At 34.8% G+C, this 27,580-nt stretch overlaps 1 protein-coding gene across 1 annotated transcript in view; it reads right to left on the reverse strand.

The window, feature by feature from the left end:
- LOC149786089 (brefeldin A-inhibited guanine nucleotide-exchange protein 3-like) overlaps positions 1 to 27,580 on the reverse strand; it is a 142,521-nt gene that overhangs the window by 68,083 nt on the left and 46,858 nt on the right. The window contains exons 11-21 of the mRNA XM_089978114.1: positions 26,437 to 26,604; positions 24,166 to 24,298; positions 21,946 to 22,061; positions 20,247 to 20,410; positions 17,496 to 18,056; positions 16,392 to 16,558; positions 9,525 to 9,696; positions 8,698 to 8,811; positions 6,497 to 6,715; positions 4,479 to 4,716; positions 2,404 to 2,523 (exon numbers count right to left, since the gene is read on the reverse strand). Coding sequence (XP_089834240.1) covers positions 2,404 to 2,523; positions 4,479 to 4,716; positions 6,497 to 6,715; positions 8,698 to 8,811; positions 9,525 to 9,696; positions 16,392 to 16,558; positions 17,496 to 18,056; positions 20,247 to 20,410; positions 21,946 to 22,061; positions 24,166 to 24,298; positions 26,437 to 26,604 — 2,172 coding nt within the window. The remainder of the gene's footprint in view (positions 1 to 2,403; positions 2,524 to 4,478; positions 4,717 to 6,496; positions 6,716 to 8,697; positions 8,812 to 9,524; positions 9,697 to 16,391; positions 16,559 to 17,495; positions 18,057 to 20,246; positions 20,411 to 21,945; positions 22,062 to 24,165; positions 24,299 to 26,436; positions 26,605 to 27,580) is intronic.

Here is a 27,580-nt window from a genome sequence, read left to right on the forward strand (position 1 = left end):
TGATCAATCCTTCATGTGTATGCAAAATCACTGTGAATCAATGGATGGAAAGAAAAATGGGCAAAAACACTTAAAATAATTAAATTGACAAATTGTGAATAGCTAAAGTCATATCGAGACTACTAGTCTAATATGTGTGCTAAATTTCATCACTGCTTTATGTTGTTGTTGAGCAGTCTGGTCTCCTGATCTGTATTTTCTTTGCTTCACTGTACTATTGTGGAATGCAATAATATGTGTGCTAAATTTCATCACTGCTTTATGTTGTTGTTGAGCAGTCTGGTCTCCTGATCTGTATTTTCTTTGCTTCACTGTACTATTGTGGAATGCAATAAAAGTATCATAAAAAGCAGGGAACCTGACTATTTACTGATTCAAATTCAAAATGTAATACACGAATTTTCACTTGATAAAAAACTTATTTATCTGGTATTTATTTATTGGTATTTATTTATAAAATTGCTGCCTCAAGTAGGCGTTGGTGATATTTGCACTGATAAAAATTTCATTGCATATTGTACCAAGAATGTTGTTCAGAATGAAATGTTAACAAAATACATGATTTCTTAATAAATGTTGATAATTTCATAACATTAATTCATATTTCCAGGTCATATAAACTGTTTTTGATCATAAAACAAGCGATATATCAAGGTTTCCATTACCAATTTTTATCATGATTTTCTTCATTTTCAACAAATAGGGGTTAATTTTTTGGTACTTTCTAGTAAAAAAAGTGGGATCCATAAATGACCATGTTATAAGTGGGTTCATGAGTTATCATGGTGTGAGTTATTGAGGGAGTGGTGTATCTTAATTGGCTTGGAAGTTATTCCCCTGAAGCTAAAAGCTGTGGATAATAGATGGATGAAAAGAAGGGCAAACAGTCAAAAACATTAAAATATTGGAACTGAATAACTGTGAATGGTAAAAGTCAAATCCAGACAACTAATTAGTGTACAAAGTTTCAATGAGATAACTTGAAAGAATTCTGAGATATGGTCAAGAAACAACAGTGAATGATTGATGAATGGATGAAAACAGTAAAAACATAGAAATTGAAGAATTGTGAATAGTAAGAAATATCTGGACCACTAGTCGAAAAAGTGCATACAATTTTCTTAAATAGCTTTCCAGTTTTACCCTGAAATGATAATGTGGATCAGGAATCAATGGATGGAAAGAAAAATGGGCAAAAACACTTAAAATAATTAAATTGACAAATTGTGAATAGCTAAAGTTATATCAGGACTACTAGTCTAATATGTGTGCTAAATTTCATAGAGATACCCTGAAAAGTTTTGGAGTTATTCCCTAGAAATAAAAGTGTGAATAAAGACTGTATGGATGAAGAAATGAAAGGATGTCATAAACAGCAAAAGGTACATCAACACCACCAGTCTAATAATGGTAGAGAATTTCTGAGACATCTCAAACCATTCCGGAGTTTTGATCCAAAACTTAAAGCTCTGGATAAAGGATGGATGATGAAAAGACAGAATAATGGACAAAAACATAAAAAATATTTAAACTGAAGAAAATCTACAATACTAGTGTAATATGTTTACGAAGTTTCACAGAGATATCTCATACAGCTTTGGAGCTATGCTCTGGAAACCAAAGGTTAGATAATGGCTGGATTGGCAGAAAAACACAAAAACATTATAAAAATTGAAACTTGCATATTGTGAACATCAAAAGGCACACTTGGACCATGAATCCAATAGTGTACCAAGTTTCAATGAGGTATTTAAAATGGTTGTCTAGTTGTGCTGCAGAAGTAATTGTGATGGCGGGATGGTTAGACAGATGAACTGACATATTCAATGAACCCATTTTTATATTCTCAGCCAAATTTGTTTTTGGTGGGAATAAAAAAGCAAATCAGTATTTATTGTTTGTTTGTCATTATAGAAGACAGCCGTTCTCTTCAAGTATGTTTCTATGTCTTGGCCCTGAGACTCCTACTTCGAGCAGACCTTTGCTCCTTTTAGTTCTTTTGCTCCTTTTAGTTCCCTTTATCATTCAAGCAAAAAGACAAAGAAATGCTGAAGCCCAAGTCCAACATTTTTAATAATTTGCTTATTTGGCCATAGAAGCTAAATTACCTTGTGCATGCTGTCAGCTATAATGTATAACTTTAGATATGTACATCTTGGGGGTGGGGTGGGGATATGATATAAAAATTCATGATTCTGCAGAAAATGACATTTTTGTTAGTATCATTCTTCAATGGAAAAGGATCCTATTGTTTTGACTTTATGGATCATTTTCATTAAATCTTTAAATCTGTAGCTAGTAGCAAACACAAAACCAACTATCATTCATACTCCAAGAAATGAGTGAAATCACAATAGTACAAATATTATTTTATCAAATACAGTTTACACAAAAAAGCCATACTCATTTTCAGTTGCAATATGACTGTCTGTCAACTGCTCCTGTTGAATTATGGGAAGGTTACACTGGTTCTTCCCACTACTAAAGTATATATGCTCTAGCTCCGATATAAATGCACTGCATCTGAAAAACAAGTGAATCTGAAATATAAGGTCTTTCTTGGCATCAGTGTCATATAAATTTGATCCTAACTTTTGACCTTTAGCTCTCTTTATTGGTATAGACCTTCTTTAGTCCAAGTCACTAATTTCACCATCAAATCTTAATGTCGAGACATAATTGCAAAGCTAAGGTATAGAAGGAGTATCCAGTGATGTGTATCATTTTCTTTCTTACTCTTTGGGTGAGCAGCCTTTGACAAGGTACCTAACTAGTCAGTTACATAGAGATGACAACACTACTGATAGGTGTTTCATTTTCTCTCTGATTCTACTGGGTGAACAACCTGTTGACTAGGCAACTCACTGGTCATTTACACAGAGATGCCAATCCCTACCATGAAGTGTGTCATTTTCTCTCTGGCTCTACTAGGTGAACAACACTATAACCAGGCAACTCTCTGGTCATTAACACCGAAATGCCAACCCCAACCAAAGCTAAGAATGCCAGCTTTACATAAAAATAAGAATACTTCAAATTTAATGCAACAATTTATTTTAAACATGAAGACTTAATGATTCATGTGCATTTTGGTTCCTACAGCATACATGCCAACCCATGACGAGGAAAAAGAGTAATCCAAGTGGACAAAAAGAGGAATCCAAGCAGAAAAGGAGTAAGTCACATATAATATGCTAAAAATTAAATGAACAATGATTTATTTGCTCCTCTCGTCTTTAAAAATCCTTTACTGCTTAAAGTTTTCATACGTAGCACTTTTAGCTTTAGAAATCAATATAATATCATGTTGCATTTTAAAATACTTTGTACCAGCTGATACCATGAATGTTTTGCACACCAGAAGAGCACTAAGTACTGGGTTACTAAGCCTGGATCTGAATTCAGTTTTAAGGTTTGTTCTAATTTATCTCTAGAAGCACTTTAAGTCACATGCTGTCAAGACAATTTATCTTTTATCTGTTAATATTACCTGCATTATTTTTACCAACTGTCTTGATGTGTGAAGTTGTTGTTGTTGTTGTTGTAGGGTTTAACGCCACTTTTCAGCACACGATAGGCTATACATGGTGGCTAATATTAATGGTGGAGGAAGAACCCAGGAAAACCCCGGAAGAACCACCAACCCACGAGAAGCTACTGGCAAGCTTTCTCACATACCCACATTGGCTGAATCCGAGACTTGAACCCACGCAGACAGAGGTGAGATGGCAATGATCCGTAACGGAGAGCGCTTTAGACCACTCGGCCACTCAGGGCCCCGATGTGTGAAGTATATGTGCTAATGTTACATGTTACTACATCAATATCATGTATACAAAAATGACTTAGTATTATTAAGGCACTAGATGATGTTAGTGTTTTTATTTTCTCTTTTGATTCTTTGGGGAATCACAGATGCCACTTATCTGTTGTGTGTAGATTCGCATCATTACTTACATGATATTTACCCAAGAAATCATAAGTCAGTTGACTAGAAGGTTTTGAGTAAAATTACTGCATGACTTATGTGAATTATGCGTTATATTACAGCTAGGTACCATTCAGTTCCCTCTGAATAAACTTTATTCAATGATTATACACACTTAATTGACAGCAAGTTCACAGTCGCTGCTGTGAGGTACCTCTGCTAGTACCAGTTCATGGAGGCTTTATCTTCCTATATGCTTTATTGCAATTCCTTATATTTACATTTTTAGAGCTTTACATTTAACTGGTACCATATAACCAGCATTGTGCATACATGCTGTTAAACCCTACAACAACTTTTAATACTCTGTACCTGTTCAGTTTTCACTGAATCACGTACTGTTCATAATTGATTATTTTGTCTAGGTGGTATAAAATTATTTTGAAACAAAACTAAATGTGGTGTTGAGCATAAATGTCTTATTTATTTAAGTATGGTACTAACAACCAAACAAATATTTAGCACTAAAAGACTTTAAAACAACCTGTACCTAAAGACATGTTTCCAACAGTCTCGTGAGTGGCTGCTCATTTCCAGGCCTGCCGTAATGATAGAGTCCATGCTGAGAACATGAGATGCATGAAGCTGAACATCCTTGGCTTTGGTTTGCATAATCGGTGGTAACTTGTGTGCCTTTATGTCCACAGTCTGGTTGTGCTTCTGTTCTTCCATGACACATGATGTGTTGGCCAACAGGGCAAATACCATCTCACATCTACGCTGCAGTCCTAATATTAAAAATGTCAAGTGATGTTCAGAAACACATCAATTTTGAAATCAAATAATGCGATGTAAATTCACAAACGATACCTAATTACTGTACTTGCATTTACCAATGTTGGGATTTCAAACCAAATTTCAACCTATTATACCAGATATTCATTGCTATTATTATGTTTCCAAAATGAAGATCTTCCTGTGTGAGCAGAATGCATTGTAAGAAGGTTGGACATACAAGCCATTTTTCTATGAAGCATTATAATAGCTTCCTCCACTTTCCCTATGGAGGTGCATTGATTTCTTCTGCCATGTAATAAGGACATTTGAATTACTATAAAGGTATTTAATTTTTGGTATAACTTTCTGTTGTTTTGACTGAAAAGGTCCTACTCAACGGAAATTATATGGATATGCCACAGATGGGGAAAGGAGTCCAACTGTCTTCAAAACTGAAGATTGCTTATTAGATCTTTGAATTTGATGACTGTAGCGACCATTAAATCTGGAACATTTAAGCCCCATAGGGTTAAAATATAAGAAAGAAAAACAATAAGGCTTGGTCCCACTTTATGAGCTGAACTTTACAGCAGTAGAGTAAAATTGACAACCTAGACCCCCAGGTCAAAACACTAAGCGAGCATTCAGCAAAATGAATTTTCCTAGATTCAACATGTTTTTTTCTAAATTATAAAGAAAATTCATCAAGCAGTTCACAAAATATAAGTGAAAAAGATTAACCTTAAAACCTTCATACAATTTCGTTTTCACTGTAACCTTGATTCTAGAGTGAAATGGGTGAGCAAGCATGCTGCAGAATAAACTGTCTTAGTTTCCTAATGATTCATACTAAGTCTGAAGAAAATCCATCAAGGGGTCTAGGAAAAACAGAAGCTAATGAGCCAAACATGAAGATAAATTTTCTTTGTAACCTTGAACCAAGGTCAAAAGAGCAAGTGCACATAATGAAACAAATTGTCTTTATCAAAAAATATAAAGAGAATCTATCAAGGAGCTTAGAAAATAAATGAAAATCAAAAAACTTTTACAAAACTTTACCAATAATTTTCAATGACTATGACCTTGACCCATCTGTGAGTGAACATGTTGTAGAATAAACTGTCTTACCCTCAAAATGATTCATCCCAAAAGTGATGTGAACTAATCAAGATGTTTGGGAATGTAAGTTAATTAAAAAAACTTTAACAAAAAACTTAATGCATAATTTCTATGACTAAGACCTCAACTCCAAAAGTTACAAGTTAACATGTTGGTGAATAAATTATTAGCTACATAATGATTCATGCTAAGTATGATGAGAATCTAGTCCACAAAATATATGCAAATAAAAAACTTTAACCAAACCATAATAAAGTGCTGACAATGGCAGTACAGAAGTGACTGCTATGTCTGGCTTTTCACTAACTTGCATCTAACAAAAATACTTTCAGTTCATTTATTTCTGTGGGTACAAGATTTGTGGGTTGACAATTATCTTTTCCTCTGGAGTGGGGAAGGTAGATCTGTTGTTCCCACCAAAGATTATGGGTCTTTAATTTCATGGTTCTTAGCAACCATGGGATCCACAATTACTCACCTGCCCCAAAAAAAATAATTCAGAAAAATGCTTCAAAATCATATGCAAAATATTACAGTACAGAATAGTAAAATTTCTAATACAGATGCTGAAAGTGATAATCTTGGTATCTGACTTACTTTAAGCTAATGTACACTGACATTGATCAGATCTGTCCACATAAAATTATGATACCTGAACATTCACAACATTACCTAGATTACAGCAAAGTTGTGCAGCTTTCTGAAGCCCAGCAAGGCTTGTACAGATTGCCTCCCTTGCCTTATAACTCTCCTCCCTTGCACCCTCAGTACCCAGCATCAGCGCAAGACTGCTTGTAATCCCACAAGAGCTTCTCCCATTCAGCAATACAGACAGGATGTCCAACAGACCATCCCAGCAGGAGGAGAGAATTTGACGAGCCAACTTCTTACCTTAAAAACAAACCAAGTTTTGGGGTAAAATATACAGAACAATACTTACATATCATACTACTTCTGGAGCTGATGTATGCACTTTATGGGAAGCAACTGCTGGAGAGCTTGAAGGTTATGCCCATATTATGATCAGAGAAGTATTATTAAAGAAACACTTTACTCCAAAAATTGGTAGAAAGGGAGTGACATCCTACATTGGAGTTGCCTTTGTCTCTGGTCACCTAGCATACAAGCTTGGCTATCAGATGCAACATCACCTAATTATTACTTGTGGATCTCAGTCATCATCAGATCCATCTGAGATCTTAATAATATATGCATATATTCCAAGTATGATCGCAAATACACATCAGAAATACGGCCTCCATAGTTGTAACAAGTTCAGCCAATCAGGGGCATGAACACCTTATTAATATGCATCTTGCTCATTACTGAACTCATCTGAGATCATAATGATAAAGATATGTATGCCAAGTCTGACCAAAATTGGATCAGAAATACGGTTTATTCAATTTAACAATTTAAACCAATCAAGATCACCTCAGTAATATGCATGGTTATTTCTCATTATTGAACTCATTTGAAATTCTGATGATATAGACCCCAAATCTGATTGATCTTGGATCAGATATATGGACTCAAGAGTGATAACAAAGAATTGTTGATGAATGGATGGATGACAGACAAAACACGATGAATGAGAAATGAAGGCCATACATTAAGCTCTCTTGGCCTTATAGCCACAGAACTATAAAAAAAAACAACAAACTAAAAATAAGTACTAAAGTTAAAAGGTTAAGATTCAAAATGAATATAAAACAAAAGATAAATTTAAATCATGTAAAATCCTTAAAACATATGATAAATAATTTTGCAGAAATAATTCTACCTTCTTTCAATCCCCATGACAGTGACCCTTAATCTTGTGACCCAAAAATGAATTGGGGTCTTCAGTGTTGCAAATGCAATCCATTCTCAAAGTCTGGTCAAAGTAGATGATAGAGTTAATTTATGTTGAAACCATATTCTTCAAATCTTATCTTTTGCCCCCCCCACCCCCCATCCCAATCAAATAAGTTTTTCTCTCTCAAATGCAAGAAATTGACAAAGTTGATGATGGTATGTGATAAACAAAATACTTCAAGAAAATATTTTTCGTTCTTTCCATACATGTGACCTTTGACCTTTTGAGAATGCAATCTATAGGTTTTTCTCCTTGATCTAAATGGAGGAGTTTGGTAATTGCAGGTGATGGAGAACTTCAGTTGCTGTGCAACAACAACACAGGGAAAGGACAAATGGATGAAAAGACACACACAGATATATATATGTATATATACACACACACACACACACACACACACACACACACAGACATCATAATATGATTTGCAATGTGGGCATAAAAAATGGTAGACATTTTGCATTATCATAGCTATTTGGATTCTTTTCTTCCCATACTAAAACAGACAAGGACACATTCTAACTGAACACAAGCAAATGATGTGGATTTTGACAAGAGTATATAGGAAAAATGTGAAATTGAGGAATAAATTCTTCAGTGCAATACTGTAAACAAAAAAGCAAGTTCTGGTCAATAGCTGAATGAGCCTGAGGTTTCCATATCATTAATAAGAAAAAGAAGCAGTAGGCTCATTAGTTACTGAAATAATCTGTCCACATTAATATGTGTTAGAACAAACTCAATAGCCCATACACTTTATCAATTACCTTTATCTATTTTTATTAATCAAAATCTGAATCAAAATAATCATTCCAAAATTTATTGTCTGTGAGCCAAAAAAAGCACTTCCATGATTCTTTGATACAGATAACTAACCAAAAGCTACTAACCTAAAACCAGTTAGCACATATATGATGTTATTCCTTTGTAAAACAGACCATTTCTTACATCCAAGTTGAATTTCCTATATACACTACAGTAAAGGTTAGAATATGACGTGTATTGAGTGACTCACCAGCTTCCACTACAACTGAGTCACTCTTATTTTGGTCGATGTTGAAATTTTTTGATGTCAACTGTCCCTTCAACAGCTGACCTCCAGCTTCATGGCTATCCAGGCCATCCAAGTCTGTAAAGCAGTTAAGTATACACACAGTTACTTAGGATGTTAGGTATCATTAAGTTAAGCTTAGTTATGAGGTATTCAAATGTTTAATTAAAGACTGAAAATAAAAGCTATGTATATATTACATACATATATACATACATATTCTCTCTCTCTCTCTCTCTCTCTCTCTCTCTCTCTCTCTATATATATATATATATATATATATATATATATATATATATATATATATATATACACACACACACATAAGAACATCATAAGAGTTTTACTTCTCTTACCTATATTTTTCTCTTCCATTAAGGAAAACAAAATCTCTTCAATAAAATTTACAATGAACAATTACTGAAGACAAGGTCAGTGTCATCAAAGTGAATGTCAGAGACTCATAATGCTACTTTTTCTACTATTCACAGCGGATCTGTGTCCAGTACTATTTGTCTATCTACCATTTTTCTCCCCCCTCTCCCCCAACCCACACATAAATACACATGAGCACACAAAAATCTGAAACGGAAATATTTTAGGGGATATAGAAATTATCATCCATTTCAGTGCTAAGAACACCTGCTGCTACTGCTGCTGTTGTTGTTGGCAGGAAAGGTATGTTAGAACATCTTTGTACCCCCTAATTCAGTCAACTAGGGGCCAAATACAGTATCATATATCTGTCTGACCCACTCTCTCTATCTCCTTCAAACATACCCAGACTGTACCTTTGAGCATGGTGATAAGGGCACTATGATCTAGCTGTGTACCAGAGACACCTTGCGATGATGCTGCTGACAAAAGATCAGTATCCAGTATTGCTCTGTATACCTCAGTCAGCCAATCTGGAGAAACATACAGCAGCAATCCGCTTCCCAATATACTGTCCAGAAACTCATTCTGTAAGAAGAAAGTGCATTATTATTCAGATTTGCTTCTTACAAAGAGAAATAAACATGAAATTACAGCCTTCAAAATCTCTGACAGTATTTATAAAGCTTTTAGACATCTATTATTTATTAACTCTTCAGTTTCTTACATATTCCATTGCTGGTTCCATGGCTGATAAAATAATCAGTTGCCTGTGACCAACTGATCTGCCTCATAGTATAGTTGAAAGTTGTCAGTTAAAAATAAAATCAGTTAAACAGCACATTTTTGTATCAATAAAATGTGTTTATATGGAACAGTTTTGAATGCCTAATAAAAACCTCTCATGGTTATCCATGACAACAATATACCTGTGAAAAGAAAAGTACTGGGAACAAATATTTCACCATCTTACATAGTCATCAACATACTTCTTACTTTTAATATGTAGTCTTGTGTGTCACCCAATTGCAATAATTCAATAAAGTGTTTGAAAAATCAGTGCCACTCAGACCTAAACAGCTATAAATTCAGTGTCTTTGGTATGTTTTTACAATGCGTTCTTTTGTAGTAACATTACACACAAAAACTTCCTCCAAATGGGATGTCACTATCTTGAAAAACAAGTTTGCTGCAAGATACTGTCATTAATTCAAATATCTGGACATTATAAAACTTTTTCTGCTGTCTGAATAGCTGGTGTGCAAATAAAACATACCATTTTGCTGAATATCTTGTTTGGAAAATTAATATCTCTATTACATTTTGATTTTGTTATTTATGTTCAGTCATCAATGCCAGTCAGAAGTAAGCTAGGTGAACTAGGTTGTATTTTATCCTTGTTTGCAAATAAAGAACATTTTCATGATAATGTTTTGGTGTTTTCTTTACAAATAAAGAATACTGGTTGCAGCTCTGGTGTTTATCTTTCTGCTTGTGTGAATATAAGACTACTGGAGGTAAGTGTTCACAAAGGTCTAGTTGCATTAGATGCATGACACTTTCAACTGAGTTATCTTTCTTGGCAAGACAGATATCTTCCTTTTCTTGCATATGCCTACTCAGATCAACAACAATGGTATACAGGATGCCAGGAGACCTTAATAGGTATAAAGAGAAATAGTATATAGGAGGCCAGGATATCAGTGGAGACCTTAATAGGTATAAAGAGACGTAGTATAAAGGATGCCAGGATATCAGTGGAGACCTTAATAGGTATAAAAAGACACAGTATATAGGATGCCAGGATAACAGTGGAGACCTTTATAGGTATAAAGAGACATAGTATATTGGATGCCAGGATATCAGTGGAGACCTTAATAGGTATAAAGAGACGTAGTATATAGAAGGCCAGGATATCAGTGGAGACCTTAATAGGTATAAAGAGACGTAGTATAAAGGATGCTAGGATATCAGTGGAGAATTTAATAGGTATAAAGAGACACTGCTGACCCTTCCATCTCTCTTCTGCAATGACCAAATAATCCCTTAAAGCCCGAAATGGGCAGAGAACTTGACTTAGGCTGGGGATTTCAATAGGAAGGAAACTACCAAAGGAAGCTGGTGTTTCACCAAAAATCATGGTTGGCAAAGGAGAGAAATGGACTCATAATTACTGTTCAACCGCAAATAACCTTATTCTATATATAAGACATGAAGCTACCTCCTTCATCCTAGCAGATGCTAAGAAGAGCAGGAAAAATGGTTTTAAGGGTAAGTTTCTCAAAAGAAGCTACACCCACCAGTTAATAAGGGCTAAGACAAAGCCCATAAAATGTACTAGAGATTCCATCAAGGGAGCATGGTACATAGCAGTCTTGCCAGCTCAAAATACTTGATAAGATGGGAAAGATTAGGGTCTAGATCAATGGCTGGACCCTTAGAGAACTTGGGCACATTAGACAGTGCTGTTCTACAGCCCTTAATAGTAAAGATTGAACATCATCACTTTGAACAGGAAGAGAAGAAAGTCAGCCATTGCACACTAGAGAGGGGACAGCTATAATCAATGCATTTCCAAATGCCCTAATTGCAATAGATTATCAACTTTGCATCACAGACCCTGGATGTGGACTATCTCCTACCTTGGATGATGCAGCTGGCAGCCTTTGCTCAAAAGCTTGACATGAACCAAGAGTGAAGGAGGAGAATCTATGAGTTGTTGTGGAGAATAGGTCTGCTGTGCTGTAATAGCAGGTCTCACCTCTGAGGAAATGTCCTTGGTCGATCAGCACTTTAGGTCGATTGCTGAACCATGACCACTGGGGCCACAGAGTGTTATCAGAATGAGCGGAGCAGTGGAAGTCTTGATTTTTGTAGAACACCGTTAGAATCATTTTGAAAGGTGGGAAGACATAAGCAAACAGATGATACCAGGCTCTGTGATCTGGGACAGGAGAGAGATGGGGGGGGGGCTTTTTCAGTTTTATTATAACAAGTCTATCAAGGGTCTCACACCCACCCACTCCCACCTGTAATTCTGAACACGGACTCTGGGATTGGTGGGACTGGTGTTGATACCATTCCATGAAGAACCCCTTTCTACTCCTAGTCAGAGTGTCTGCAGAATATTTGTCTTGCCTGGAATATGACACATACAGAGAGCAATCTTCTCTATGCCTCTACACCTAAAGAGGTTCCAAATGTCAATGCACTGAGAGTGAGCATTTGTTCCTCATTATTGCCTGAGTGCTGTCCAGAGACCATCTGACAATGACTCCTTATTTGGTACACCCTAACGAGCTCAAAATTGTTGATGTGAAATAGCTTCTTTCCAAGACCATAAGCACCTTAAGAACTACTCCTTCTGGCTCCAAGTCAGTGCTCCAACCCAAATCTGACACATTAGTGTACAGACTGGAGTGGACTTTGGGGGCATGCATTTAGGAACCAGTGTGAATTAGCCCAACAACTCAAATGGTGATGAAAATCTGACCACAGAGGAATCTGAGCTGACAGGGTATCTCTGTGTGGTCTCCAGTTTGTTCAAAGGAGAACTAGAAAGGGCTCAAGTAAAATCTTCTGTGTGGAACCTGGTCAGATGCATAGATCAAAATCCCCAAGGACAAGTCTGGCAACTCTGATCTAAAATGGACAAGCCTTCCTCAGAATGTTTAGTGTGTGATCACAGCTCTCCCTTTATAGGGATGCATGATCTGCCTGCTGTCTTCAACACATTAAGGGCACTGAGAGGGTACTGTTTCATATGTGTGTGTGTGTGTGTGTGTGTTACTGTGTGTGTGTGTGTGTGTGTGTATTTGTGTGTGTATATGTCTGTGTGCATGTGCACTACTAGCTCTCAATCAGAGTTTTCTTTCTTTGGGAGGAGGCCACAATAAGCATTATCCAGCAATTGCTGCAATGGCATGATCATCAAGGATCTTTGGGTCATATTATTCTCTAATAAAGAGAACAATCCCATACTATCCTGGAATCAAGGAGTACTCTTCTCTAAAGATGAGAAAGATAGCTGGGATCGAGAAGACAAGGAAGGCATGCTTTTCTTCCTTTGTCTACACTGAATCTTGCTGGGGCCCAAACCTCAGACAGCAAAACATTAAGCTGGTGGGGTGTGAATCCTACAGGGCCATTCTGAGCCAACATTTCCTCATGCTCTGTGACATTCCACACATTTCTTTTTAAAAAATGGAAAATAATTTTCCTGAAATAGAACATACGACTAAAAGTGATTAATTCATCATATATTATTCAACGTACCATCATATTCAATGATTCAAAACATGATATTGATGATGACAGGAGACAAAATTCCAAATGCAGAAGGGGTAGACTATATTTACCCTAAAACTGACTAACAAATATCATACTGATGATAAGAGGTAATAAAAATTCAGATGCTAAAAAGGGTAGCAATTATTTACTCTATCAATGGATAGGAGCAAGATAATAATAAACTAGACATACAATAAAAACTTAAAATCTAACATGACAACTTGGAAAGACACTCAGACTTGTAAGGACTGAGGTATACCACTTGATCATATGGAAAACAGATTAAACTGCCAAAATGCATCTTCCTACCTAAAAAAGACAAATTTTCCAGAAGCATATATGAATATGTCTGACATGTACAGTCATCCAAGAAAAATAGGAAGGGTATCCCATATGAGAGTCAGACTGGGCCCATCTTCTTTCTGTTCTAAATGTTCAGGAACATTCCATTTAATTGCAGAATGGAATTATGGACTTTGACAAGAGTACTTTTGTCCCAAACAAGGACATGAAGGCCAAAGTGACAAGTAGCATTATTGCTATTAAACTGAAAGGCTTTATGCCAGGATCCTTAGAGCAAAGTTTTCTTGAAACTGGTGAGGCAGATTTTAAGAAGTTGAAAATATCAATTATAGATGAACAGTGAACACCTCACTTGGCTCTATCACCAGTTGTCCTATGTACCAAAATATTCATAAAAAGACACATTGATTCGAATTAATTCGAATACCCACCCACCCTTTCCTGACATTGTCCTTTGAAAATCTCTAATTTCACCCACAGGGATGAACAAGACTCATTCTGGACTCCACTGAATATTAAACATATTTTAGCATAACATCAGTCTACCAAATCATCCCTGTGGACATAAGCTATGGTTCCTGAGTATTTTTATGATAATCATTTCTATTTTGATATGTTAACTTTCATGGGACAGGATTAATAATTTCTAAAGTTAGCTTGCATAGACAAATATTACTGACACTTCATGTGGCATAAATTCTTCACATATGAATCACTATTTATGAAGACTCTTAGTTACAGAGCTACTTCCCTGAATTACCTTAAGTTTTCAGTTCTCAAACTAAACTGTAGAGGTCATGATTTAAAAAAAAAAAAAAGTTTTTTTGTATCATGAGTTGAATTCCTATTTTCACAGTCAACACCATAATAATGCACTTGACAGCAACACACATTACAATGAAAAGCATTCCATATTCAACTTACTTCCTATATTTATCAAATTATTTTTTCTATATAAAGCTGTGAATTATGTGACCTCCCCATCGAATCCAGTCTTTGTTGTGCTACATAGTTTTTCAAAAACGTTTTTGGTAGTAGAACAGTCCCTCCAAGGGCATAACACTGTACTGGCAGAAAAGAATTTAGAGGAATCCAAAATAAGATCATTTCTTTGTTGTAATGGCTAAAAGCTGAAACCTTCTTGACATTCTTGATTGACAATATTTTCAAACTAACTGCTGTGGTGACAACATTGGATGTAATCAGCATCATTTTCATTTAGTACCAACAAAACATTATTACAAATCTTTTGGTGAAAACCCAATGTCAATATGAAAAATCACTCTGGACATGTGGTGATAACAAGATTTCCAAGATGGTGGCCATACTGTATGTTAGATTGGCATCATTTTCATTTACAAAGAACTAGTCTTTTAGTGCAAACTAAACATCATATGAAGTCATCCAGTGAAAACTCCATGTCAATATGACTTTTCATTTTGGAGGAGCAGTGACAAGATTTTCAACATAACAGCAACAGTGACCAAACTGGATGTCAGATTGGCACCATTTCTTTTAGAGCAATTTGATATTATAACTCTTCTGGGGAAAATCCCATGTCAACATGACTTTCTATTTAGGATAAGTGGTGATAACGAGATTTTCAAGACAGCTATCATGGTGGCATATTTCATGTCACACCAGTACCATTTTCCTTTTGGATCATCTAGACATTATTATCAATCTTTTTTTTGTGCAAATCTCACACCATTATGACTATCTACCCAGAATTAGTAACAATAACAAGATTTTCATACTGGAGATCAGATCAGCACCATTTTCATTTTGGACCAACTAGACGCAGTAAGAAGTCTTTAAGTGGAAATCCCATATTGATATGGCCATCTGTTCAGAAGGATTAGTGAAAACAAGCTTTTCAAACTGGTCCATTTCATTTAGGACCAACTACACCTTAAGATGAATGTGCATGTAAGTTTCATTCCAACCTTTAAGTAGTTAAGGAGGACTAGCAATAACAAATTTGTGCTAACAGATGTATGACAGACAATCCCATAAATTCTTCTGATCTGTAACCTGTAGTGCTAAAAGGAAACAAATACATAAACTAGAGAAATACTGAGCAGTTAGCTAAATATATCCTGCCTGTCCAGCATCCAACCCTTACCCCCAGGATGGAGAGGAGTCTATACTTAAAAATGTGCATGACTCTACTGAAAACTGAGTGAGTACAATGATTATTCAACATGTATATCTTCTAATGATGACCATAATATGTCCACAGTTTCACTACAATCCGTAATAAACTAGTCTCAATCACAAAATGTTGTCATACATTGCATCCAACTGTAAGTAAAAATGGCATTAACTATTACAAATATCACAAGAGCAAAAATATTTATCAAACAAGCATATTCACAAGATGATGTAATTGACTGAATTTAGCTGTAAGACAAAAAGCAATAAATTTTAAATTTGCAGAACAGTAATCATCAGGTGATGACCATACTATTTACCATAATAATTCATCAAAAACATCAGAACAAGTTATGTTCACAAGATTGTGTAACAAATGGAAGGACAAGAAAAAGATGGAAGGGCATAGGGATTCCTATTTACCCTGCCTTCAGAGAGAGGGTGTAATAAAGAATGAAAGAATTAATGCAATTTATTGAAAGACTCAGTATCATAAAGCACTCTGATGCATGGGAAATCAACTCAGTTACACTCACCTCAGTGACTTTTACAAGTGATCTGTCACCAGTCTCATAGAAATTTAGTTTCTGTAGTTTCAGGCTCAGACTTAGGGCTGCAACTGATGTAATGTAAACACCATCGGCATTCAGAATGGCATTCGATGAGTATGACCGAGCATCACCAGAAAACTGTCCACAAATCACTGAAAAATACAGTATTGAACATGCAAAGTCATTCTGAATAGAGTCACTTTATTTAGTTCCCCCTGAATGCTGAAGAAAGTTTAAAATATATTGTAAATTCTTTTTTTTTCATAGGGAATCAATATCTGTAGATCACTTCACTGCTACAATCTGAAAAACTTAATGAAAAGCAAATCCTTTCTTAGAAACCATGAAAAATGATATCCCAGAAACAAAACTATAATATTATAAATATATTTAATGGTAATGATTACAAGGACATCTCTATGAAGGTAAAATGTTGGACTACAGAGACAACTATCAATGGTTAATAATAGGGATGGATGGGTACCCAGTCTGGCCACTTGTCCCAGGCCAAGTTTAGCACTACCTGTTAATATCCAGCTGGGCTTGGTTTTAAGATAAAATTTTAATCTTGCTGGGTAGGTTTCCCCTTCTGCAGTAATAAAAAATATACAAAAAATATACAAAACTTGTTTTACGGCTGACAAAAATGGGTGAGTTTGAGTGATGGAGGTGGGGAAACCATACAAAATGGGAGTAGAGAAACCTGACCCAACTGGATACCCAAACCTGGCACCTGGTTAGATTTCCCTACCTGTCCATTCTGAGTTAATAAGACCCAAATGTTCTTACACTTTTTTAAAAAAACTATCACTGAAGAAATGCAATAAATTATTTAATGTAATTCATTTGTGATATTAACATCTAAGTACTGTATTGAAAAAGTTCATGCCTTCAGCACACTGAAACAGGATTACAAAAAATGATGTAAGTTTGAGAAGAAAAACAATTTCATTACATATTTTCACAACAACTATTCCCATATCAATATTCAAATGATAAAACTATGTTAAAATAGAGTAACTTTGTCAAATACTTTTACAGATTGTATTTTTTGATTGTTTTGAGAAATAGGGCTGTAACAATAAATACCTGCCACACAGTTGGATGAAAACTGCTGGAGGGCACTGTCTACATCATTAATGTCAGCCAGCTCCATCAGGCTTGGAACAGTTTCAGTTAAAGCTTTTACAAAATCCAGAGCACTTTGTTTTTCAACCAGATGGTACTCAGCCTTGGAACAACACCTAGTTAGCTTTCGTTTCCTTGTTTCATCATGTTTTGCTACAGTTTCCTCAGAAGCAAAAGCTTGATCTTCCTTACAAGTTGTGAAGCTTTTTATCTCTTGTCCTTGATCTTGATCACTCTGTCCTTGACCATTATCATCTGGATCAGCCTGTCCTAAACCTTGGTTGCTTTGTCCTTGAACCTGGTAATCTTGGCCTTGGCTCAGATGATCTTGATCTTGACCATTGTCATACTGTCCTTCACCCTTGTCTGTGTGATCTTGAATCTGGTCATCTTTAGGTTCACTAGATGGGAATGATGCAGGCAAGGTAGATGGATCATTAAAACCAGAGACTTTCTTTTTCCTGCTTGGAAAGTCAGGTACACTACTCTCTGATACAGACTCTGCCCTTCTCTTCAAGTAACCTAAAAAAATATAATTGAACCTTGAGCCTTTTGATGGTATTTAATACAAGAAACAGGTGAACTGGTTCTGTTTTTATGGACATAAAGAAAACGACTTTCAAAAGCAAGTGATTGATTTACTTATGTGGCTTACACAGAAATCTTCTGTTACATTCTATCTGCAGTGTGGTATATGAGAGACAGAGAGAGAGAGTCATATAGTTGATGGTTCATTTCTCAAAAGGAGTCACTCAAAGGGACTAATGATCTACTAGCCAAAAAGAAATCATGAGAAGTTCATCTTTTCCTTCCTTTTATCTTTTAAAACTGCTAAGTACTGAAATCATATCTCATATTGAGAAACTCTAACAGACCAAATTTATTATCAAAAATATTTTCTTATCTGTTCACTCAGTTGTGTGGCAGGGATGTACTGATACAGCCCTATCTCTGATTGACTTCTGATTGACTTATAAACAAGAAAAATAATTTATCTGTCCATGTAGATTGAAAAGTATTGTTCCTTCTTATTTCCAAATTCCATGATTGCAGTATAGGTAATAGTAGTTAAGCACAAAAAGAAAAGTCAGTCCTGAGTTAAAATGGTGCTGATAATGACCATCTAAAGTCACTGCTACAAAAGTATCATGAAGATCAGGTTGTGGCTGTTATGAATGGAGCTATACTAAGTTTTACCTAAGATTTACCTGATAAAGTTTGGAAAATTTAGCGCTCACACCAAGATGCAAGAGCTTGATACCTTAACTGGCATTATCCACAATCAATTCATGCTTGTGTAATACTCAAGCCCAACCATGTCAATATGACTACCCATTCATAAGGAGTAGCATAACAAGACTCTTAAGATGAACAACATAGAGCCTTATTTATAATCATCTAAATGTTGTAAGACATCTTTCATAAAATCTCCATGTCAAATATAATCATCTATTTAGGATGAGTAGCAATAACTGTACAAGTTGATTTCCTCAGAAAACATTGTGATGTAGTTCATCCTGTTGAGAGTTCAGAGTTATATCCTTTGCACAAATGTACATAGAAATTACACCACTTGTTAAATCCACGTGAAAGGCAAATCTGTAATTGTCAATCTTTTCCTTTGCTGATTTGACATTGTAAATACTGGAAGCAGGCGACATAGTATTTTCCTTTTATGTATATACATGTGTAGTTGTGCATACATCCCTTTGCTGAAAATGGACTTGTCCAGGAAATGGAAATGACTGGCAAACAAGTTGTCTTTTACACTCAAAACGTGTGCTTGGAATGAAACTGCGCAGACAATAATGGTGTTAGGGTCCCACCTGGGCATAATCAGGTTTAAGATTATAAATTAATAAATGAACTAAGTTCTGTGCATCTTTTATCAAATTTGTGCTTTTCATCTATTAAATCAGTAGAGGGGAGGTATAGTTAGTTAATAGTTATGTCTTCAATCTATCCTTTCAACTTGCAATGCAGATTTACAACACACACCATCTCACTGAACTTTTGATCTTAATCAGGTTGTTTCAAATGCATTATCTTCTGACACAAAGTTAGTTTGTCATTTTCAAATAATCAGTTTTAGGTCTAAATTTCATCACCCATCATGAAATCTTATTTTCTGAGTGAAAAAGCTTCCCTAACAAAATAAGCATTTATGTATTCTGTAGCCACCAACCTAGGCACCAATAAATGGGAGTTGGGAAAAGGGAACCAAACAAAATTTGAGCTTAAATGCTTCAGATGGACCTAACTGATATCTTTTGGTGGTGTGGCTATAGCATGTGACACATGTTCTAGTCATTATATAGAAATGGTTCAAGTTTCATTCAGATATCTCCACTAGTTCCAAAAATATACTCTGGACACATATCATAATTACATTTCCCTTGCTGTGACCTTTACCTTAAGGCAGGGAGCATGGGTATTGTATGTCATACATAATATATAACAGACAAGCATAGAAACCACAGAAATACATATATGCTTGGGCAAAAAACTGTAAAACCTAACTGGGCATCTATGATAACCACTTATATAGCATACAAAATTTTAATAAAAGCAGGGTGACAGGCAGATGGAAGGACAGTCTGATGCACAGGAGCAACTGTAATATTCCGACTATTCAACGCTGTGCAGGGATAAATATATTATGCATCAATAAGCTGAATATATGTAACAAATTAGCATAAAAAGCCCACTTACTATCACTGTACCTCTGATGAATTACAGAGGTAGCTTGAGAAGCAACCCCAACACCTTGACATAAGTGAATCACTGACCCAAGCAGTTCGTCTGCACATATGACACTTGTAATGCAGACAGCTGAGTCATTACTATGACAACACTCCTGTAGGGAATCAACCATCCTGGAATGTATAAATGAGCATACAGCATAGATTCACTACCAAATCTTCTGTGGCAAACGTTAAAAAGACTATTTAAAAACAGAAGGTGAAGATTTACATTTAAAACTATAAAAGAATTAAGTTATATAGGGGGAAGGAAATAAGTTTTTGAAGGCCCCCAATAACCATCAAAATTAATCTGAATGCTTAATGCAAAACACCAGAAAAAGTTTTAGTCACCATCACAACACTTAGAAAATTCTGAATATTGACTCTCAACCCCTATATTTATTCAATTCTCAATTAACTCTTTTTAAATAAATGTGGTTGTGGGGAACATGGATAGTAGTTTTATTACGAGTGTTCTTATTCAGTCAAATCTGCCAGAAAATGAGGATACAGAAAAGTGCTGATCAAACCATCTATCCTCACCAGCTACTTGTTCAAAGTTTTGTAATGAGTACCCATTTCTGTAGATCCTGTAACTTGTACAAATCACAAATATAAAGTCCTGTGGAAGAATGATACTTTTGTGGAAGCAATAGGACCCTTCCCCAAATCATGAATTCAAGTAGACTGAAAAGCATTGTTATTTGCAAACACATGAAAACTGATACCTATGAAACTAAATGAATTGTATAACAATCATTTTCTTTGAAAAAATAGCAACAGATATTTTACAACAAATGTAGCAGAAGCAGTGATGAGAAAATAAATTCACTGCTGAATGTAAATTATGACATGGTAAGAGTTCTATTACTAATTCAGCAGAATACCAATTAAACTTAAAGTAAACAGGTAATAGGCCTCTTATGGTGAAAAAAGATTAAAATTTTATATTTTCATTACTTAGGATCTCCAAACCTCAGACTGCTGAAATTATGGTGAACTATAAAAATGACTGAAGCAATATACTTTACGTAGAGATTATTACAAACAAATTATCACATAACATGCAAATCTCTGGAATCTGAAACTTACTGCACATAATTTGTCAAAAAAATCTGGCAACACAGATTATAACACATACATGTATTAGATCAGAGAAAAACTAAGCTAAGCCATACATTTGTCACTTTATCTCCATTTGAAGCAAAAAAAAATAAACTTTTTCGTTTCAAATATTGTAGGTGTTCATGTTATGACTTTAGTATACAAGTTGAAAATTTATTTCCAGTGGAGGGGAAAATTTTATTTACTTATTTTTATCTTATTTTAGAATCCTCAAATCTTATAGCCATATAAGTTTACAAATTATGATGTTGTATACATCCTTAAAGTCCAAGATTCTGTAGTATCAACATTAAGTAAATCATTCTTTCGTTTGCACAAACTACAGCCTATGACTGGTTTAATTAAAATGACATAATTATTAAATTTCATGTAACAAAAGGTATATTAAAGGTTTTGGATTTGTGGACATATCTCAGTGAAATAGAGTTTAAGTATGAAAATGAAATGAAGAAAAGGAATTCATAAAATGTGTCCTTTAAGAACAGGATTTTTGTTATACTGGTGTGTCCAATGAGAAACATTCCACTGTGTTGGTAACTTACAGCTTCAACAAGGCTAGGTCAGTGTGAGGAGTTGTAGGACTGGCTGATTTAGCCCCTGACATATCTTCTACATAGGTCACCGTCATGTCACAGACTCTTTCTGGACTGGATAGCAACTGCATTTATGGAAAACAATTACAAATATATGTTGCCATTTTATTAAATATAGAGGTTTAAGTAGGCATTAAATGGAACATACAGTTAAGTGAGATAATATGTCTGCTTTTGATTACAAGGATTAACTCAACCCTTCATACGCACTGGTGTAGGACAGGAAAATTCCACCTAAGAGTCAGAAGGGTCAGAATTTTGTGGCAGACAGAAGGCTTTGCCAAGTGTGTTTTGCAAAATTCTGATACAGAGGGTAAAATTTTCCTATAGAATGCTGGTGCATGAATGAAGGATTATTTTTCAAATATTCCTCAATGAAATAAGAGAAACAAAGTCAAAATGGTGTCATGTGAATACTGCTACAAATTAGAAGCATCAAAGCGCCCAATGCAAATGGTCTGAGAGACCATTGTGAAATGGCAATACAAAACATCTGAAGTTAACCTGCAAAATGATACAAATCTGAACAGGTAAAAAAAATACAGTCTATTCTTATTCATATGAATAAACAAGACCAGAGAAAAACTAATGATATTACCCCTAATTAAACTCTGATCTAGAAATTTTATTTTCATCTCATAAAAGAATAAAACATGAATTTTAAATGAAAATTACAATAATAGCTTATCAAACTTGAAACCAGACTGCAGATTTATTTGTTTCTGCAGCTTGATCCATCAGTACAAAACTTCCGGTTTGTGGGACACATTTCAGGATATGCATGTGTTTCGATTACTGTGTATCTTGATTATTGTGAAAGAAGGTTTAAGTGATAATGGCAACTCAGAAAGTTTTTGCCAGTTTGTGTGCACTTTGATTGCAGTATAAAGTCATGTGATGAAAGAAGCAATCATGTGATGAAAAACATGGATATTGCACAGCACTGATCTACAATGGAAAACATGATCATACAAATGTAGTAATGTGAGGACAAAACACTGCCAAAGAGTGAATGAAGGAGATAAGTGTATGGATTTACAAAGAAATAGTTTTTATTTGTTTTCTGAAGCATATAAGCATAAAATTAGAACCCATATAGTAAGCCCTTTTTAACAATCAACTTCTATACAAAACAACTGTCCAAGGTCAATGCAATTACAGCAAAGAAGCAAATACCAGAAAGCAATTATGACATAATTATTTTGTGAAATAAAGATTTAGTTTAAAAATTAACAATAAGAATCCATTGCAGTTTACTGTCTGGTCTCAATAATGACCCAAATGATGCCCATTAAGAAATGCTGACTATTCGATAAAAAAGATTTGATGTTGCTAGATGCCCAGTAATTCATGTTCACTCATGTTATAAGGCAATAGGTGATAATAATACAGTAAATTCAAGCAATTTTGTGGACATCATTTCTAAAGTTGTTATTTGTTGTTGTGGAAAATGGTCATATTTTTTTAAGTACTTAATTTGTGAAAAGTGGGATGGTCAGGTTTAATTTATCATATGAGTGAGTCTTATTTCATTTGGTTCTTAAATCTGTGGTTTGCAGCTACCATGAAATTCAATGAAAACTGGTGCCTGTGATTAATATTCCATAAAAATATTGGCGGCCTCAAAAGAGGTATCTCAAATGAGATACTGTAAGCATCATAACATTAGACTGTTGCAACTATATTTTTAACTTAAAAGTCTGTGATTTTACAGGAATATGTGTAAAATATAGTTTCGTCAGCAAGTTTGAAAATATGCTATGAAAATAAGCATTGATTGCAAAGTACACTTGATTCAAATATATTGTGAATATACAGCCACCTTTGAAATGATGTTAAACAAATACTTCCCTTCCTATCGGAGCAAAAATATGCCCTCTCATGCATTTTGTCACAAAGAGGGTAATAGTCTTGAGAATTTAATGCAAACACAATCCTCTAAAATGATCAGATTAAACCAACTTTCTGATAGGCAAAAAATTAAATTTGAAATGGCCCACAAAAAATTATGTTCATTATGACATCAACAAAAATGCTATAGATGGATAAATGAACAATAAATAAAACTCAGTAAACTATATTTGTATTATTAAATGTCCAACTTTAAAACATCTTAGAAATTCAACATGGCAACTCTTTCAGCTATATATTTTCTGTTACAATTCTTACCTCTTTGACAGCTTTCAGAGCATCATGTCTGTTTTGTGGTGCTGGGCACAGAAGTATTCTGTGGAACAGTGATTCCAGTACTGGACGTAAGGACCGAACTGGGCCAACCCTCTTTGTCAACTCCACAGCAATGCTACAGATTAGGAAGAAAGTAAATATGTGCTTGAACTCCCATTCATGTATGATCATCAAGGGTTATGCTACCAGATGAAGTGGGCAAAACAGATGGCAGAGAAATATCACTTCAACATGCAAAGAAAATGAAGCTGACTTTGCCTTACCATGCATAGGCATATCCCGACCCCAATCCTTCCACTAATATCCTGTCCAGAATAGTGAATCTTGTGTGGGTGTTTAGTTATCAAACCCATGCTTTAAAATCAATGTTTGTGCTAATTTAGTACCATCATGGGCCTTCAGATATGTACCAAGTTACAATTTTACTACCTGAACAGGTGAATTCTAGAAAGTGAGTGAAATGAAAAACTTCTGACAATAAAAAGTATGATGAGATTGATGAATTTTCCAATAATTCACCTGAAAATACCTGGAATGTGCTGGTTTGCCTTCAATGAGCATTTGTAACCCACTTTCAGGAAATGTTACCTATTTTTAGGTTTGCTGTTTAATATTATGAACTACCTTATACAGTAGTGCTACAGATTCAGTTTTCCGACAGAATTAAAAAAAATATTTTATTAAAGTGTATATTGTGTATTTTAATACATTTGATAGGGGTGAAATGATATACCCATGCCATACATTGATGCATAACAATGATATGATACATATTTCAATACACATATAAATTTAAATGTCTTTTCATCTTTAGAACGACTGATGATTGAAGGGTGGCGTTGTATCAGATGTGTCAATATTATTAGTCATATTTCTATCATGATCAAGACACATTCAACAGAAATTGCAGGCAGAACTAGGCTTATAAACAATTCTGATGACATTTTCATCATTGAGAGGATATAACCAAAATACTTCAAAAAAGAAAACCTGCTTGTTTTTGATGGTTGTAATTTAATCTTTTCAGCCATTTCAGACTGCTCCATTTTATCAGATGCAGGACTTGTCTTGGTGACCACACCATTTGCTTTGTATTGTATGACTGCATCACAACCATTTTAGTGACAAGCATTAACCAATGACTAAATTTGTCTAATTTACAGAAGCTTGCACAGATGGAGCAATGTATGATTTTAAATTTTATGATATGAAGGATTAAATAATTCTGAGCTAAACTGTAAGTATGCCAGGTAAATCCAGTGATTGAAGGTGGTGTATGATTCACAATGGATTGCAAGCTGACCATAGAATGGATTTGGGTGCAAGAGGGATGACCAATAGTTGATTCCCTCACAGCGTACTTCCTCCATGTGCACACCAAAAACCATTATGGTTACTCTGATGAATTCTTCATTTAATGAACAAAATATCTAATCCAATAACTAATAATTCTTCATGGCCACCAAAGATTAAAGTAGCTTGTATATGGTATGTAAGATTTTGTATTTAATGATTCACTTATTGTACTGAAATGTGTATCAAAATAGTAAAATTATCCGGAATTGGTGAATTGTTTAACACTGTTGGACTTGTAGAGCCAAAAAAATAAAGATAGTTAATAATGTTGTTTCACCATCACAAAATATTACAGCTAGCTTACTTTGTCCTATTCTCCAATCACTTCACCCTATTTAGATGAGGGAGAGAAGTAACTTCACCTTAAATTTCAACTAAAGCTTGACCCATGATCATATAGGTACAATATTTCTTTGAGAAAAATGTCAGATACAACATATACCTTATTTTATAAGCCAAAAGAAATATGTATTTATTATAAGTAGCTCAGGGGTTTTCCATATTTATTCTGTCTCCAAGTTTGTCTGAACCTGTATACATTGAATAAGAATAGCAGAGACTGGCAACATGTTTCTTATTATAAACAGCATTTGCTCATGTGAATCCTGTTAAACAAGGATTCTTCATGAACTCTAAAAATAGTGGTTAGGAATAAACTGCATCTGAAATTATGACATTTCTTTTTTGTGTGAATTTCTGCATAATGTGCTTTTTTATATACATGCAAGTTACTATTTATTGTGCAATTCAGCTGCAACGAAATTCTTCAATGGGAATCCTGAATTTCAGGTGAAATGGAGTTACTATTGTCAAATCTGACCTCCACAAGTGTGTATAAAACATACAGACCTGACCATCCAGCAGTTCTAAAAATGAAAGAAGTCTTTATCTACTTACTTGAATATTGTTTTGGCAGTGGATGGTGTGAGATGGGGGGCAACTGTAGAGCCCCCTGATCCCCTCCCCATCTCGTCCTGGAAAGTTGTGGATTTGGGTTGCTGATTGGTCTTGGGTTCTGCCTTTGGTATCCCAAGCAGGGAAATCAAGGTAGGACACAAGTTTTTCCTGTAAGTAAACAGAAGACCCTACAAATGTGTTCATGAAAAATATGACAATTTTTAAAAAAGTTAAATAATATTTAATAAAGGTTGCCTGAATTCAGTACCAACTGTTAAACAAAGTCTAATCAAATTCTGAAACAAGTTTCATAAATATATGTTTAATAACATATTCAGGATTTTCTTTGTCACTAATTAAAAAGACCTTGTCACTTCATGAAACTGCCATGTGACACTGCAAAGAGTTATGTCTCAATAAAACACAATTTTGTGACCATACCAACTTATAAACATTACTTGATAAAATTAAATATCTTTAATTTTTTTTTATAAATTCAACTGCATGAACATATATTTCAATAATGATGCCATCTGTGTGGAATATTCATCTATTAAATCTTTCTAATATGTTTAAAAACATCACCTGCCACCCTCTTAAATTGTGATGCAACTTTTAGACAGTATTAATTTCCAGTATGCTACAATTAGTCTTATTAAAGGAATGAACCTTACTATTTAGCATGCGGTCACTGAGAAAACATTCTAATCATGATATTCCTTATATACACAACATACTTTGTTCCTGTTATCTATAACTATATTATTGATTATATATTTTAAGAGCCATTTTCAAATACATTACATAGCTTCAAGATAGTGGGATATACTTATAACTGCAGTAAACATCTTACTGTGGCATTCTGACTCTGGAAGTGTAAAAGAAATCTTGTTGACAAACTTGATGGGACCCAAGTTCATATCTTGGGTTTTCTCTAAGCAAAACCAGATGACCTAATTTCTGATTGGTTAGCTGCTATAGGACCTGTGATGTGATGTGTGATGTGATTTTGATTTTTAATGTAGCTTTAACAATTTTTCAGTCATATCGCTACGATGTCTGCAATGTGGCAGTTTATAGTGATGTCTAGCACTGGGGCATCATGCCGCAGACATGGAGCATGATGTCCCACCCAGTCACATTA

The sequence above is a fragment of the Sinohyriopsis cumingii genome, chromosome 12 (genome assembly GCF_028554795.1).
Source record: "Sinohyriopsis cumingii isolate HCF-2022 chromosome 12, ASM2855479v2, whole genome shotgun sequence".
Classification (NCBI taxonomy): Eukaryota; Metazoa; Mollusca; class Bivalvia; order Unionida; family Unionidae; genus Sinohyriopsis; species Sinohyriopsis cumingii.